Source organism: Molossus molossus, unplaced genomic scaffold (genome assembly GCF_014108415.1).
Source record: "Molossus molossus isolate mMolMol1 unplaced genomic scaffold, mMolMol1.p scaffold_m16_p_8, whole genome shotgun sequence".
Classification (NCBI taxonomy): domain Eukaryota; kingdom Metazoa; phylum Chordata; class Mammalia; order Chiroptera; family Molossidae; genus Molossus; species Molossus molossus.
Window position 1 is genome coordinate 10,263,774 of NW_023425402.1, and position 18,147 is coordinate 10,281,920.

The window sequence follows — 18,147 nt, forward strand, 5'->3', positions numbered from 1 at the left end:
AAAAAGTATTTATTTAGTGCACAAACTCAAAAGAGCAGGAGAGCAGACGGCAGTAACTGCATTCTGAAAGCAGAAAGGTAAGTGGCAGTTGATTGAGCACACTGGGCAAAGGGAAGCCCTCCACCAGCAGTGGGAAGAGTTGGGAAGCAATTAGTGTGTATCTCAGAACCTTCGAACAGCTCGGGCATTGCAAACTCAGGCAAAGGTGGGGTAAAAACAAGAAGGCTGCTTATAAGTCTGCTTGAGAAACACACCTCCAGGTCCTCTCTCCAAGGCCACACTGCTGGACAGCGGCACCAACCCCACGCTGGCCAAGGACTGAAGAGTTACTGTTTGGAAAGTGTAAAACACCGGGTTGTCTGCACTTGGGGGACACGAGGCACATTGAGGGTAGGGGAATAAATTTAAAACTGGGGATTAAGTGAAGTTGGTATTTTAAAGGGCCTTTATAAAGAGACTGAGATAACGGAATGTTTTTCAGCTGGCCATCTTTAACTAGAATGACCAGTAATTTACAGCATGTGAATAGATGCTATTAAAGATTTGGGATGATAAAAAAGGAGGTCTAACTCAAAATGCAAATTAAAATTAAGTGCATCCTTAAATCTAGATATGAATTCTCTTAGAATCCAGAGCCCAACCAAAGATTAAAAAAAAAAAAAAAAAAATCAATAAAATTGATAAATCTCTTACCAGAGATATCAGGAGGTAAAAAGAAAAGACATAAACTACCATTGTTCCAAATGAAAGCGGGATCATCACTACATATCCTACAAACATTAAAAAAGAAAGAAAGAAATGAATATTAGAAACATTATGAAAATACATTTGACAATGTAGATAAAATGGACAAATTTGTTTTAAGATAACAACTACCAAACATCATTAAGAAGAAATAGATGCTCTAAATAATATTCCCATATCTACTTTAAAAATTGAACTTGTAGGTAAAATCCTTTTCACAAAGAAAACTCCAGGCTCAGATGACTTCATTGGTGAATACTACCAAATAGTTAAGGAAGAAATAATGCCAATTCTACATAAACTCTTCCAAAATATAGAAAATATATAAGGAGGAAACACTTCCCAGCTCATTAAAAAAAAAATTATTGACTATATTCCCTATGCTGTACTTTATATCCTTGTGACTATTCTGTAACTACCAATTTGTATTTCTAAATCCCTTCTCCTTTTTCACCCTTCTCCCCATTAACCTTCCCCTCTGGCAATGTTCAAAATGTTTTTGGTGTTTATGACTCTGTTTCTGTTCTGCTTGTTTGTTTATTTTATTTTATTTTTTTTAGATTCCGTCATTGATAGATATGTATTTATTGCCATCTTATTATTCATATTTTTAATCTCTTTTTCTTTTTATTCTTAGAGAAGATCCTTTAATATTTTATGTAATACTAGTTTGGTGGTGATAAACTCCTTTCACTTTTTCTTGTCTGGGAAGCTCTTTATATGTCCTTCAATTCTAAATGATAGCTTTGCTGGGTAGAGAAATCTTGGTTGTAGTTTCGTTTCACCACTTTGACTATATCTTGCTACTTCCTTCTGCCTAGCCCATTTCATAAGGACAGTGTTATCCTGATACCAAAACCAGAGAAAGACATTACAAAGAAAGGAAACTATAACCAGTATCCCTTAGGAATATTGTCACAAATTTTTATTTATTTAATTAATTAATTTATTTTTGTTACAGATGTTTCTCCTTTTTCCCCTCACTGATTCCCCCCTTGCCCTCCCTCCCTGCCTTGTCCCCAGCTTTGTTGTCCATGTCCATTGTTCATGCATACATGCGTATAAGTTCTGTGGCTTATCTCCCCTACCCCTCTTCTGGGGATTGTCAGTCTGTACCCCACTTCCACATCTCTAAGACTACCCCGTTCCTCAGACTGTTCTGTTCATTATATTCCACAAATAAGTGAGAGCATGTGATATTTGTCTTTCTCTGCTTGGCTTGTTTCGCTTAGGATAATACTTTCCAGGTGTCTCCATGTCCTCTCAAAGGACAAGAGATATTTCTTTCTTACAGCTGCATAGTACTCCATTGTATATATGTACTACAGCTTTTTTATCCATTTGATATTGACACAAATTTTTAAATAAAATTTTAACAAATTAAATCTAATAGTATAGAAAAAGGATAATATACACCAGATTCCAAAATGGAACCAGAGTGAATGGAAGCTACACAGACCATCTCCCAGGACCAAACTGGAATTACAACTAAAATAAAGACAAATCGTTGGGAAAAAGCAACAGAAAAGCAGCGTGTGAGGACCATATAACCAGGGACACTGACTCGATCCTGGTAGGATAGCGGAGGCATGAGAGGGGGGCTGGGAGCCCACAGACAGCAGCAGTCTGAGCTGTTAGCAACACCCTCAGAATTAAAGTCCCAAGCCCACTCCACAGTGCAGAGCTGGGACAAAGGCTGAAATAGCCACAGCCACTCACCTTGGGCTCCGGCAGAGGGAGGGTGGACTGGACTGGAACTGTGTGGGGACACTTGGGATTTGTAGGGCTCTCAGAGCTTTTGCTGAGTTGCAGCCACACAGGATGGTGGCCATCTTACTCCTTCCCAGGGCTCTGGGGAGAGGTGGCGACCCCTACCTTGGAGATTCAACCTCACCCTGTGGGCCACTGAAATGCAAATTGAGGCTAATTAACAACCAGCATCTGCCCCACCCTCAGGAAATCCCCTTACTCTGAACACCTGAGGGAGTTTTTCATTCAACTGAGAAGCCAAGGCTGCGGCTAATAGCCTCCAGACAAAAAGCTAGAGGATAATTGACCCTTTCCTGGGCTTGCAACTCTACCCAGGAAAGTAAGACTTGACAGTGGTGTTTAACGTGGGTCCTCCATTGCTCATCCAAACTCAGTAGAGGGAGCCACAAACAGGAGAACACCAACACCCACAGGGAAAATTTGGCAGGCTCCAAAACCCACTGTGATAGCCAAAATGGTGAAACAAAGAAACAAAATCCAAATGAAAGAACAAGAGACCTCTACCGAAGATAAGATAAATGAAACGCAGTTAAGCAAGTTAACAGAGCTAGAATTCAGAGCCATGATCTGGAGGAAGCTCAACAGCAGGTGTAAGGACATGAGCAACATGAGTAAAGACATAGAAACATTTAAAATCAACCAACTGGAAATTGAAAACCACCAAGAAGAAATGAAGGATGACAGCAGAAATAAAGAACACATTGGAAGGACTCAACAGCAGAGTAGAGGAAGCAGAGGACCGGATCAGGGAATTAGAAGACAGGGTAGAAAAAAATCAACCAATCAGAAAAACAAAAGGAAAAAACAATGAAAAAACAGGAAGACAGATTAAGAGAACTGTGGGACAACTGGAAACATAATAACATTTGCATCATAAGAGTCCCCAAAGAAGAAAAAAATGAGCAAAGGGTGAGAGAATATATTTGAAGAAATAGTGACAAAAAACTTCCCTAATTTGGTAAAAGAAGAAGGCATTCAAGTTCAAGAAGCACAGAGAGCCCCAAGTAAGAAGAACCCAAACAGGCCCACACCAAGACACATAGTAATTAAAATGCCAAAAATTAAAGACAAAGAATCCTAAAGGCAGCAAGAGAGAAGCAACAGGTTACCTACAAAGGAACCCCCATAAGGCTATCAGCTGACTTCTTTTTTTTTTAAAATTATTTATTTATTTTTTTCTTACAGATATTTTACCTTTTTTACCCCATTGGCACCTCCCTCCCCAACCCACCCCGGCCCCATCCCCGACTTAGTTGTCCATGTCCATTGGTCATGCATACATGCATATAAGTTCTGTGGTTTATCTCTTCCCACCCCCCTACCCGCTCTTCTGAGGGATGTCAGTCTGTGCCCTACTTCCATGTTTCTGGGTCTACTGTATTCCTCACACTGTTATGTTCATTATATTCCGTATATAAGTGAGATCATGTGGTATTTGTCTTTTTCTGCTTGGCTTATTTCACTTAGGATAATACTTTCCAGGTCCCTCCATGTTGTCTCAAAGGATAAGAGATCTTTCTTTCTTACCGCTGCATAGTACTCCATTGCGTATATGTACCACTGCTTTTTTATCCATTCTTCTACTGATGGACACTTGGGCTGTTTCCAGATCTTACCTATTGTAAATAGTGCTGCTATGAACATGTGGGTATATATATTCTTCCTGATTGGTGTTTCAGGCTTCTTAGGGTATATTCCTAGAAGTGGGATCACTGGGTCAAATGGAAGTTCAATTTTTAATTTTTTGAGGTAACACCATATTGTTTTCCACAGTGGCTGCACCAGTCTGCATTCCCACCAGCAGTGTACTAGAGTCCCCTTTTCTCCACACCCTCACCAACACTTGTTGTTTGATGATTTGTTGATGGCGGCCATTCTGACAGGTGTGAGGTGATACCTCATTGTTGTTTTAATTTGCATCTCTCTGATGATTAGTGATGTTGAGCATTTCTTCATATGTCTCTTGGCCATTAGTATGTCCTGTTTGGAGAGGTGTCTATTCAGCTCCTCTGCCTATTTTTTTAATTGGGTTCTTTGTCTTCCTTTTGTTGAGTTGTATGAGCACTCTATATATATTGGAAATTAACCCCTTATCTGATACATCATTGGCAATGATGTTCTCCCATACAGTGGGTTGCCTTTCCATTTTGATGATTGTTCCTTTTGCTGTGCAGAAGCTTTTTAGTTTGATGTAGTCCCATGTGTTCATTTTTTCCTTTGTTTCTGTAGCCTTAGGTGATGTATCAGTGAAAATTCTGCTCCGTATGATGTCCGAAATTTTGTTGCCTACATTTTCTTCTAGAATTTTTATGGATTCATGGGTCACATTTAAGTCTTTTATCCATTTTGAGTTTATTTTTGTGTATGGTGTAAGTTGATGGTCTAATTTCATTTTTTTGCATGTAGCTGTCCAATTTTCCCAACCCCATTTATTAAAGAGGCTGTCTTTACTCCACTGTATGCTCTTGCCACCTTTGTCAAATATTAATTGAGCATATTTCAGCTGACTTCTTAACAGAAACACTACAGGTCAGAAGGGAATGGCATGAGATAATCAAGGTCATGAAAAACAAGGATCTGAATCCAAGACTACTCTATCTAGCAAGGCTATCATTCAAAATAGAAGGTCAAATAAAGAGCTTCCCAGACAAAAAAAGGCTAAGGGAATACATTAGCACCAAACCAGCACTGCAAGAAATGTTAAAAGGACTGCTATAATTAGTAGAAGAAATAATAAGAAGAATATAACCACACTAAACAAAAAATGGCAATAAATAATTACATATCAATAATCACCTTAAATGTAAATGGATTGAATGTTCTCATCAAAAGACACAAAGTAGCTGCTTGGATAAGAAAGCACCACTCATCTATATGTTGTTTACAAGAGACCCACCTCACAACAAAAGACTCACATAGGTTGAAAGTGAAGGGATGGAAAAAAAATCTTCCAAGCAAATGGAAAGGGAAAAAAAGCTGGGGTAGCAATACTCATACCTGATAAAATAGATTTCAAAATGAAGGCCATAACTAGAGACAAAGAAGGCCACTACATAATACTGAAAGGATCTATCCAACAGGAAGATAAAACCTTGGTAAACATATATGCACCCAATATAGGAGCACCACAATATATTAAAAATCTTCTGGAGGACATTAAAGGAGAAATCGACAGCAACACAATCATATCAGGAGACTTCAAAACCCCACTGACATCACTGGATAGATCCTCTAGACAAAAAATTAGCAAGGAAACAGAGACTCTAAATGAAACACTAGACCAAATGGATTTAATAGATATCTGCAGAGAATTACATCCCAAAACTACAGAATTCACATTCTTCTCAAGTGCACATGGGACATTCTCAAAGATAGACCACATGTTAGGACACAAACTAAATCTCTACAAGTTCAAGAAGATTGAAATCATATCAAGCATTTTCTCAGATCACAATGGCATGAAACTAGAAATCAATTACAACAAGAACGTGCAAAGACATTGGAACACATGGAGACTAAATAGCATGTTATTAAACAATAAATGGCTTACCGAGGAGATCAAGGAAGAGATTAAAAACTGCCTGGAAACCAATGAAAATGAACACACAACAACACAAAATCTATGGGATGCAGCAAAAGCAGTTCTGGGAGGGAAGTTTATAGCACTACAGGCCTACCTCAAGAAACAAGAAAAATTTCTAATAGACTATCTAACCTCACAACTTAAAGAACTAGAAAGCAAACAAAAAGAAAACCCCAGAGCAAGTAGAAGGAAGGAAATAGTAAAGATCAGAGCAGAAATAAATGACATGGAGACCAAAACAAACAAACAAAAAAAACAATTCAAAGGATCAGTGAAACATAGAAGTGGTTTTTCGAAAAGATAAACAAGATTGATGGACCCTTAGCTAGACTCACCAAGGAATAGAGAGAACCCAAATATACCAAATCAGAAATGAAAGAGGAGAAGTAACAACAGACACCACAGAAATACAAAGTATTGTTAACAACTACTATGAACAATTATATGGCAACAAATTCGACAATCTGAGCGAAATGGACAAATTTTTAGAAACACGTCGTCTCCCAAAACTGGACTGGGAAGAGATAGACAATTTGAACAGACCAATAACAACTAAAGAAATTGAAGATGTGATCAAGACTCTCCCAGCAAACAAAAGCCTAGGCCCGGATGGCTTCACATGGAGTTTTACTGAATATTCAAAGAGGAACTAACACCCATCCTCCTCAAACTATTTCAAAAAATTCAAGAAGGAGGAAGACTTCCAAACTTTTTAAATAAGACCAGCATAATTCTAATTCCAAAACCAGAAAAAGACACTACAAAGAAAGAAAACTACAGACCAATATTCCCAATGAACATAGATGCCAAAATCCTGAACAAAAGACTAGCAAATTGGATTCAGCAATATATCAAAAAAATTATTCACCATGAACAAGTGGGATTCATCCCAGGGATGCAAGGCTGGTACAATATTCACAAATCAATAACTGTGATACACCACATACAACATGAAGAATAAAAACCACATGATCAGATCAATAGATGCTGAAAAAGCATTCAACAAAATCTAACACCCATTTGTGATAAAAACGCTCAGCAATGTGGGAATAGAAGGATCATACCTCGACATTATAAAGGCCATATATGAAAGACCTACAGTCAACATTATACTCAATAGGAAAAAACTAAAAGCATTTCCCTTAAGAACAGGAACAAGACAAGGATGCCCACTTTTGCCACTCTTATTTAACATAGTACTGGAAGTCTTAGCCACAGCAATCAGACAGGAAGTAAAAAATAAAAAAGATCCAAATTGGAATGGAGGAAGTGAAACTGTCAGTATTTGCAGATGACATATTATAGATAGAAAACTCTAAAGACTCCATCAAAAATCTACTAGACTTAATAAATGAATTTGGCGAAGTAGCAGGATACAAAATTAACATCAAGAAATCAACGGCATTCTTATACACCAATGATGAACTCACAGAAAGAGACTCTAAGAAAACAATTCCATTTACCATCGCGGCAAAAAAATTAAGATACCTATGAATAAACTTAACCAAAGAAGTAAACGACCTATTTGCGGAGAACTACAGGACATTGAAAAAAAATAGTGGAAGATATAAAAACATGGAAGCACATACCTTGTTCATGGACTGGAAGAATTAACATCATTAAACTGTCCATATTACGCAAAGCAATCTATAGATTCAATGCAATCTCCATCAAAATACCAATGACATACTTCACAGAACTAGAACAAATATTTCAGAAGTTGATATGGAACCAAAAGAGACCCCGAATAGCCACAGCAATCTTGAAAAAGAAGGACAAAGTAGGTGGGATCACAGTACCGGATATCAGGTTATACTACAAAGCTACTGTAATAAAAACAGCCTGGCACAAGAACAGGCAGATAGACCAGTGGAACAGAACAGAGAACCCAGAAATGGACGCAAGGCAATATGCTCAATTAATATTTGACAAAGGTGGCAAGAGCATACAGTGGAGTAAGGACAGCCTCTTTAATAAATGGTGTTGGGAAAATTGGACAGCTACATGCAGAAAAATGAAACTAGACCATCAACTTACACCCTACACAAGAATAAACTCAAAATGGATAAAAGACTTAAATGTGACTCATGAATCCATAAAAATCCTAGAAGAAACTGTAGGCAACAAAATTTCAGACATCATATGCAGCAGAATTTTCACTGATACATCACCTAAGGCATTAGAAACAAAGGAGAAAATGAACACATGGGACTACATCAAACTCAAAAGCTTCTGCACAGTGAAAGATACAATCATCAAAATAGAAAGGCTACCCACTATATGGGAGAGCATAATTGCCAATGATATATCAGATAAGGGGTTAATTTCCAATATATATAGAGTGCTCATACAACTCAACAAAAGGAAGACAAAGAACCCAATTACAAAATGGGCAGATATACTAAATAGACACCTCTCCAAACAGGACATACAAATGGCCAGGAGACATATGAAGAAATGCTCAGCATCACTAATAATCAGAGAGATGCAAATTAAAACAACAATGAGGTATCACCTTACACCTGTCAGAATGGCCGCTGTCAACAAATTATGAAACAACAAGTGTTAGCGAGGGTGTGGAGAAAAGTGGACTCTAGTACACTGCTGGTGGGAATGCAGACTGGTGCAGCCACTATGGAAAACAAAATGATGTTATCTCAAAAAATTAAAAATTGAACTTTCATTTGACCCAGTGATCCCACTTCTAGGAATATACCCTAAGAAGCCTGAAACACCAATCAGAAAGAATATATGTACCCCCATGTTTGTAGCAGCACTATTCACAATAGCTAAGATCTGGAAACAGCCCATGTGTCCATCAGTAGATGAATGGATAAAAAAGCGGTGGTACATATACATAATGGAGTACTATGCAGCTGTAAGAAAGAAAGATCTCTTATCCTTTGAGACTACATGGAGGGACCTGGAAAGTGTCATCCTAAGCGCAACAAGCCAAGCAGAGAAAGACAAATATCACATGATCTCACTTATTTGTGAAATATAATGAACATAACAGTTTGAGGAATTGGGTACACCCAGAGACATGGAAGTAGGGTACAGACTGACAACTCTCAAAAGAGGGGGTGGTAAGGGGAGGGAAGAGAACTTATATGCATGTACACATAACCGATGGACACGGACAACAAAGCCGGGTATGGGGTGGAGGTGGGGATGTGGAGGAGGGTGTCAATGGGGAAAAAAAGGAGAAACATCTATAACAAAAATAAATTAATAAAATATTATATAAAAAATTAAAATATAAAAAAAAGGAAGTACAAATTGGTTGTTAGACTTACAAACCTCAAAGCGAAGGGAGGTTGGGGATTGGGAAGATATAAACCAAAGAATTTATATGCATATATGCATAACCAGTGGATACAGACAACAATATGGGAAAAGGCAGGAGCGGGGTAGGAGTGGGGAGGAGGGGGTCAATGGGGGAAAAATGAGGAACATCTGTAATACATTCAACAATAAAGATAAAAGATGCAAAAAAATAGAAAAAGGATAATATATTAAATTCAAATGTTCATGTATTCTACAATTAGAAGGTTGGATTAATATTAAAAAACCAATCAATATAATTAAATGGTTTTAACAGATTAAAAAGAAACCATATAGTCATCTAAATCGATGCAGAAAAAAACATTTGACAAAATTAACACCCTGTCATGATGATACTCTCAGTAAACAAAGAATAGGATGTTTATTATTCTGATTAAGGACAAAATAGTTAACACGATACACTTGATGGTGAGAGACTGAATACTTCCTTACCAAGGTCAGGAACAAGACAAGGGTGTTCTTTCTCCCCTCTTCTATTCAATATTGAACTAGAGGTTCTAGCCAGCGCAATAAGAGAGTAAACAAACAAAGTCCTATGTATTAGAAAAGAATAAATAAAGCTCTCTTTATTTGCTGATGATATGACAATTCATAGAATCCTCAAAAAGGTTATTAGAATTAGTAGATGAGTTTAGCAAGGTCACAGGGTGAAAAATAATATACAATAATAAATTACATTTCTATAAGTTCACAACAAACAATTAGAAGTTGAAATTTTAATATACCATTTAAAGTAGCACCCAAAAATGTAACAAAATGTATGTCTGGAAAACTACAAAACTGTGCTAAGAGAAATTTAAGAAGCCCTAAGTAAATGGATAGAGAAATAATATTTATGGATCAGAAGACTCAAGGTTGTTAATATGTGATTTCATTCCAAATTGATGTATAGATTCAGTGCAATCACAGTGAAAATCTCAGTGGGCTATTTGGTTCAAATTTAGAAATGAATCCTAAAATTATATGAAAATGAAAAGGACCTAGAATAACCAAATTTATTTTTAAAAAGCTCACATGACTTAATTTTAAAGCTTACAATAAAGTTGTAATAATTAACACAATGTGATATTGGTATAAGGATACATATATAGATCAATGAAGTAGCTAAGAGTTCAGAAATAGACCCACACATATGTGGTCAGATGATTTCAACAAAGGTGTCTAGGTAATTCAGTAGAGGAAAGGATTGGATTTTCAGTCAGTGGTGCCAGAAAATACACTAGCCAAATGTTTAAAAACACAAAGCAAACAAACAAAACCAAGAACGTTAACTCTTATGTCACACCATCCACAAAAATTCATCTTAATAATGAACTCAAAATAGATCATAAGCCTAAACATAAGAGCTAAAACTATAAAATTTTAGAAGAAAACAAAAAGTATTTGTGTTGTGTTAAGCAAAGATGTCTCAGTATCAGAAAAAGCCCAAACTATAAAAGAAAACATGGATAAATTAGACTTCATTAAAGTTAAAATCTTTTGCTATTTACAAGTGACTGTTAAGAGAATAAAATGTCCAACCACAGAATGGGAAGAAGTCTTTGAAATATATATATCTGATAAAAGAATTTTGTCCAGAATATATGAAGAACTCTTGCAATTCAATAATAAGAAGTAGGCAGCCAATCCACATTTCTAAAAAGGGGGAATACATTTACACAGATGCTTCACTGAAGATTTATGAATGGTGAAAAAAGCACATGAAAAGGTACACAGTATCACTGATCTTCAGGGACATGCACATTAAAACCCCAATGGGACATTTAGCCACTAGAATGGTCAAAATTAAAAAGATTAATAATACCAAATATTGGTGCGGATGTGGAACTGGAAGTCTCATATACTACACAATGGTACAACCACTTTGGAAAACAGCTCAGTAGTTTCTTAAAAGTTAAACATATACTTATCATATGACTTGATTATTTTGCAAGGAAATTTGAAATTGAGGTTCTTCTTCCAATGATGAATGTTTGTTTTGCTATCAAAAGTTACCCTCTGATCTCTTTCCATTCAATCTGTGTACAGTTGGTACAATTTGGTACGATTTCAAATCACAGCATAATCTTTTTGAAGACATTTAACACAGCAGTTACACTCGACAGTGCAATAACAACAATGCAAGTAATTCACTTTATTTTTATTATTTTTATATTTATTTTTATTAATTAATTTTTGTTACAGATGTTTCTCCTCCCCCCCCCACTGATTCCCCCCTCCCTCTCCCTCCCTGCCCTGTCCCCAGCTTTGTTGTCCATGTCCATTGTTTATGCACACATGCATATTAGTTCTGTGGTTTATCTCTCCCCCACCACCCCGCGAGTAATTCACTTTAAATGGTAACAATATGAATAGCTCTGATCAAGTTAGTCTAACCAATGGTGATTGTGAGGCATCATTCAACAGATGCTAAAATCGCCTGGCTGGTGTGGCTCACTGGTTAAGTGTTGACCCATGCACTAAGAGGTTGCTGGTTTAATATCCGGTCAGGACACATGCCCAGGTTGTGGGCCTGATCCCCAGTGGGGGGCGTGCAGGAGGCAGCCAATCGATGTTCTCTCTCATGGATATTTCTATCTCTCTCTCCTTCTCTCTTCCTCTCTCTCTAAAATCAATAAAGAAAAAATATTAAAAAAAAGAGAGATACTAAAATGTAAATAAATTTTTTTCTTAGAATTGATGAAATATGGTGATAGTAATAATTATTATAACAATAATACCAATCAGTAAGTTGGTAGGTAGTATAAGTCAGAGTGTGAGGATTCTATTACTCTAGTAACACACTTGCATTTTTGAATTCTGATTACTTTCAAAGAATGCAGTTGTACTAAGATCAATTTTTATTTATTGTATAGGTGACTGGGAGCACTGGAATAAGAAACTTCAGCCATATTTTTACCCAACTGACAGTATTCCAGAGTATTCATCAATTTTGGTTCCAAATGTTGACAATATTAGAACAAATTTTTTGATAGACACCATTGCAAAACAAAGTAAAGTAAGTTTGGTACTTTCTTAGATGGTTGCAGAGCATGTGGGAAACCCATCCCATTTCACACACTACTGATAGGAACATTGAGATCCAGCACAACAGCTGGAGACAGAGAGAGAAACGTGTTTGGGAAATGAACCTAGGTCCCAGGAGATACTTCAGCTCGATCTCCTCCGAATTGCTGATGCCCAGCTTGCTAGGGAAAGTGGGTGTCTGCTTACAGAGTCTGTCCGTACTCCTGTGGTCACGTGAATATTCTCCCATATTTCCCTCCAACACTTTTATAGTATACATTTTACATTTAAATCTTTTTAAAATTTTTATTATTCTTTTTATCCTCACCTGAGGACATTTTTGCATTTATCTTCAGATAGAGCAGGAGGGAGAGAGGGAGGAAGAGAGAGTGAGAAACATCGTCGTGAGAGAGACACATCGACTGGCTGCCACCCACACGACCCCAACCGGGGCCGGGAACACACTGGAACCGAGGTACATGCCCCTTAGTGGGAACCAAACCCAGGACTCTTTGGTCCACGGGCCGACGCTCTAACCTGAGCCAAACAGGCCAGGGCTCATTTTACATTTAAATCTTTAATTCAACTAGGACATATTTTTGTGTAGGTATAATTCAAAAACTGAGTTGTATTAATTTATAGAATGAAACAATGGCCACTAGCACCATACATATTTAAAACTAAACCTGTTAGAACCGCTTTGACACGATCACCCTGTGATTTCAGGCTGTCCTGCTCACCGGCGAGCAGGGCACGGCGAAGACCGTGATGATCAAGGCCTATTTGAAGAAATACGATCCTGAAGTACAGTTATCCAAAAGTCTCAACTTTTCCTCTGCCACGGAGCCAATGATGTTTCAGGTAAAACTCATCATCTGCTGTGGTAATCAACATTAGATATGTATTTTAAGTGGTGGCTTTGCTAGAATGTATATGCATATAAAACACTGCATGTGTCGCAAAATAAGTGGTGTTGCATGTTGGCATTCAGCATTTTAACCTCCCCAAGGCTGAGCTGAAAGCCAATTCAAATAGCATCTTTGGATTAATAGTCTAATACTTATTAAGAGCCTAAAATTAGGATTAATAGCCTAATGTGGAGGCTGAAGCTGAGCTTTTGAGTGTATCTCTTTTAACATAAATTAATCATTAACATTCTAATAACTTTTTAACTCACGGTGTTTATTTTAATAAAGATTTTATACATATTAAGTAAATAAATTGTATTCTACTCTGGAAAATATGCTCGTCATTCTTAGCAACGTGGCTTGAGATCTCATGCAGTAAACAAATCATTTCCTTTTCTCTAGAGAACAATTGAAAGCTACGTGGATAAGCGAATGGGAAGCACATACGGGCCACCAGGAGGCAGGAAAATGACTGTATTTATTGACGATATTAATATGCCCGTCATTAATGAGTGGGGAGATCAGGTATGACTAAAATAGCTCCTGTAGGCCCTGGCCAGGTGGCTCAGTTAGTTGAGCGTCCTCCTGTCCAGTGATAATACTAAATTGTATTTCCGTAAGTTGACCAGAAACAAGTGAAAGGTTGTGGGTTCCTCATACGTTGCTGGTGGGAGTGTGAAGTGGTGCGGCCACTGTGCAAGAGTTTGGCGGTTCCTCAGGAGGCTAAGCAGAGTTACCACGTGCCCCAGCAGGCCCAGGCCTAGGGATAGGCCCGGGGAAAGGGGAGCAGGCGGCCACACATCTTGTACAGGAAGGCTCGTGGCAGAGTCTTCGTGATAGCCCAAAAGTGGAATCAACCCGAATGTTCATCAACAGATGATTGGATAAACAAAACATCACTTGGCCATAAAAAGGAATGAAATACTGATACATGCTATAACATGGGTGAACTTTGAAAATGTTGTATTAATTCAAAGAAGCCAAACACAAAAGGTACTGTATGATTTCATGTATATGAAAGGTCAGAACAAGCAAATCCAGGGAGACTAAGAGGAGATTCATGGTTGACAATGGCTGGGAGGAGGAATGGGGACCTGGTATGGGCTCTGCGGAGGGGTGGGGGGGCTGATGAAAATGTTCTGGAATAAGATAGTGGTGATGCTGGTGCAACAATATGGTGATAGTGTTGAATGTTCTAAAACTCATTGACTTGTGTACTATAATGGATGAACTGGTATGTACATTTTATCTCAATAAAGATGTATTATTTTTAATTTAAAATAAAGTTGCGGGTTCAATTCCTGGTCAAAGCACATACCTAGGTTGTGGGTTCGATCCCTAGTCAGGGTGCATATGGGAGGCAATAGATTGATGTTTCTCTCACATCAATATGTGTATGTTTTTTCTCTCTTCCTTAAAAAATCAAAGGTGTCCTTGAGAGATAACAATATAAAATAAAATAGCTTCTATAGATGATCTTTTGTCTGTAGTTTCGGTCATATGTAAAAATGTCAATCGCTCCATCTTACTAAGCTGTCACAATTCTTAGTCTCTTCTGATTCTCAGTTACACATGCTCCCTGCTTGAAGCTCCCTGCAGTTTTCAGCAACACGCGCCCGTCTCTCTGGCCACTTGATTCGGTGTCCTTTCTGGCTCCTCTCTTCCTTCCCCAGGCTTCCAGCCTTGTTATCTTACCCCTTGTTCTGCACGATCTCCGAGGAGTGCTGGGTTTAGAAAACACTTGTTGCCCCGGCCGGTTGGCTCAGTTGGTTGGCATCATCCTGTGCACTGAAAGGTCCCTGGCTTGAGTCCCTGTCAGGGCACATGGCCGGGCTGTGGATTCATCCCTGGGTGGGTGCGAGCACCAACCGATCAGTTTCTCTCTCTCCTTCTCCCTCCCTTTCTCTCTGAAATCAATAAAAAACATTTAACACACACACACACATTAAAAAAAAACTTCACTACTAGAATTCTGCATATTCCTCATGGGATCCCCGACACCTCTCTCCTAACCCCGTGAACAGCACCCTCACCTGGAGCTGCCAGGATCCACCCCATCCCACCTTTATCTCGGTTCCCCACAGACACCACTGGGTGCTCAGGACCCCAGGTCTGTGCCCACCCTGAGAATGATCCCCGGACAGCTCTGCATGGCCCTTCTCTGCCCTCACCTCCCACTTCTGCTCTCCTTGCCGTGTGCCCCTGGAAGCCAGGGGCCCTCCACACAATTCCTGTGAAGTGTGAGTCCTCTTCCCTTCACCTCTTGCTCCAGCAGGGCTGAGGAACCTTTTGTCTGCTGAGGGCCATGTGGATATTTATAACATCATTTGCAGGCCAAACAAAATTACCAACTAAAAAACTAGCCTGCTGTGTTTGGTCAGGCTAATTTGGTGGGGCGTGTGATGTTAGCTGGGATTGATTTCTCGGACCTCATACGCCCGTGGGCTGGACGTTCCCCACCCCTGCTGGGAGCCGCCTTCCCTGCAGACGTGTCAAGTTGAACCCCTGGGCCTGGAGGTGAGGGTGTCCTGCTCGCCTCTCATCGCCCTCCCCCCCGAAAGCCCCTCAGTCTGACCTTCCACTCCCCTTGTGCAGTTAGCTCAGACCCTCAGATCGCAGTTCCTGATCACTGTCACCCTCTCCAGTACTGTCCCTGTCCCCAGGGCCCAGCTGCGTGTGTGCGAACTGTGCCGTCCCACAGGGGTCCACACTTCAAAGGCTCTTTAACCTGGTTTCGTGCTCTGGTGTCACCATCCTGAAATTCTTAGTAATTTTTTAATAAGGAGCCTTGCAGTATCACTTTGGTCAGGGCCCGGCAACTTCCACAGCCCGCGCTCTTAATTCTCGGTGACGGCAGGGCCTGGACCCGGCCTCCTCCCGTGATCACGCCTTCCACCCTGTCTGAGCGACTACTCATGCAGCCATATCACTTGGTCCTTATCACTGTGACTCCCTCCGTTTCTCATTTCCAAGCATTTTACTCTCTGATTACCATGTCCGCTCTGGGTAGCTCAGTCCCCCTGCCGCCCAGGCTCCAGACTGAGCTATGTCCATTTTCCCTACCATCATCAAACGATCCCCCTCTTCCCCTCATTTCTTCACTCCTTTTCCCAGCTAGAATCCCATGATCCATCACTGTCATGACCAGAGCACACGCCCTCTGCCTCAGCCACGCTGAAGCCTTGCTAGGACTTCCTGTCTGCTCTCCCTCCACCTGCACCCCTGCAGCTAACCTCGGCTGCGGAAAACCGCACCTGGTTTCCCTTTCAAATCAGACCACGGATCTCAGCTGAGCTCCTCATGCTTCCCAACAACCATACTGTGCTGTGTCTTGTGTTTCATATCTTTGTCCTGTCTGTTCCTGTGCTGCACTTCCTTGTAGGCTGCTGCTCCGGGACATGACTAGTTCACGCGTGTTTCTTTTTCCCAGACCTCCGACCCCTCCGTGTCCCACTCCCAGCTGCGCGGAGACGGGTTGCAGCTTTCTTCCTGTTTCTCTGAGGAAGTTGATTTCCCCCCTTTTGTTTATTTTCTATACTGTACGTGATTTCTGTGTTCTCGTGGTTACCCTGCACAGTACATCCTGCATACAAAGATAATCAAAAATAAAGATAACTAAACCTTTGACTCCCATTTTGTATGCCCAGTGACCTTTGAACACTTGAATTCCCCTTATCTTTCTCAGTTTATTGTTGACTTGTCTTTTAAGTCCATAGCTCTCTTTAAAATTTTTTTCTGCAAGGCATTATTTTTACAGTTTTACATATGCACTCTTCCTTTGTATTTCTCACATATTTAACGCGGTCTTTGCTCTATACTTATTCTTACATCTTGGCCCTTCCTTCGCGTATTATGTTCTTCTGCTTTTTAGAATTTCCTTCAGGGAAGGTTTTAATGACTAATTCTTAGTTTTTGTTTGTCTGCAAATGTCTATTTGAAAGACATTGCTGCTGCCTGTAAAAATCTAGGTTGGGCAGTTTTGTTTTGGTTTTTTCTTCATCATGTTGAATATATTATTCTTGTCTTTTGTCAGCTATCACCAAAGCATTGCTCCTCTGTAATCTGCCTTTTTTCACTTGCTGTTTTTAAGACTTTCTGTTTATCTGTAAATGATGTTCTTTGGTGTAGATTTACTTGTATTTACTTGCTCAGGATTCACTGGGACTCGTGAATCTGTGGTTTGGTGTTTTTCATCAATTCTAGAAAAGTCCTAGTCTTTATCTCTTCAAATATTCCTCCTGCCTCACTTTCTTTCCTCTTGTCTCAGACTCTAGATATAAATTAGCCTTTCTTCCGTGCCTCTATGAATCTGTAATTCTCTTCTATACATACCAACCTTCTAATGCTTATGTTCTAGATAATTCCCCTCTCTGTTTTCCACTTCACTAATTTTCTTCTCTGCCTTGTCCAGTCTACTGTCAATATTTTTTTAGTTTTAATTCTAGTTACCCGTTATTTGATTCTCTTTTCTTTAAAAAGTGTTGTCATTTTTAATAATTTCCTATTCCTTGCATATACTTTCAAATTTGTTGTCTATTTCTTTAAACATGTCCAGCACAGTTGCTTTAATTTTGGTGTCTGTTCATTCCAGCATATGAAGCCTGTGTGGTTGTTTCTGCTTTCTGTAGTTTTAATAGTTCCTTGTTTAGGTTCAAACTGTCTTGTTTATCTATGTATTGTTGCCTGCTTGCTGGGCATTACCTTTGAAAAAGTATCTGTGGCTGTTTCCTGAAGTCTGGGGTGGATGTGCCCTCATCCAGACAGGCTTTGAGTTTTTTCCGCTAGATCCTT

At 39.3% G+C, this 18,147-nt stretch overlaps 1 protein-coding gene across 1 annotated transcript in view; it reads left to right on the forward strand.

Moving 5' to 3' along the window:
• The window catches only part of DNAH8 (dynein axonemal heavy chain 8), a 295,615-nt gene that overhangs the window by 158,721 nt on the left and 118,747 nt on the right, over positions 1-18,147 (forward strand). The window contains exons 51-53 of the mRNA XM_036248715.1: positions 12,298-12,440; positions 13,175-13,309; positions 13,759-13,881. Coding sequence (XP_036104608.1) covers positions 12,298-12,440; positions 13,175-13,309; positions 13,759-13,881 — 401 coding nt within the window. The remainder of the gene's footprint in view (positions 1-12,297; positions 12,441-13,174; positions 13,310-13,758; positions 13,882-18,147) is intronic.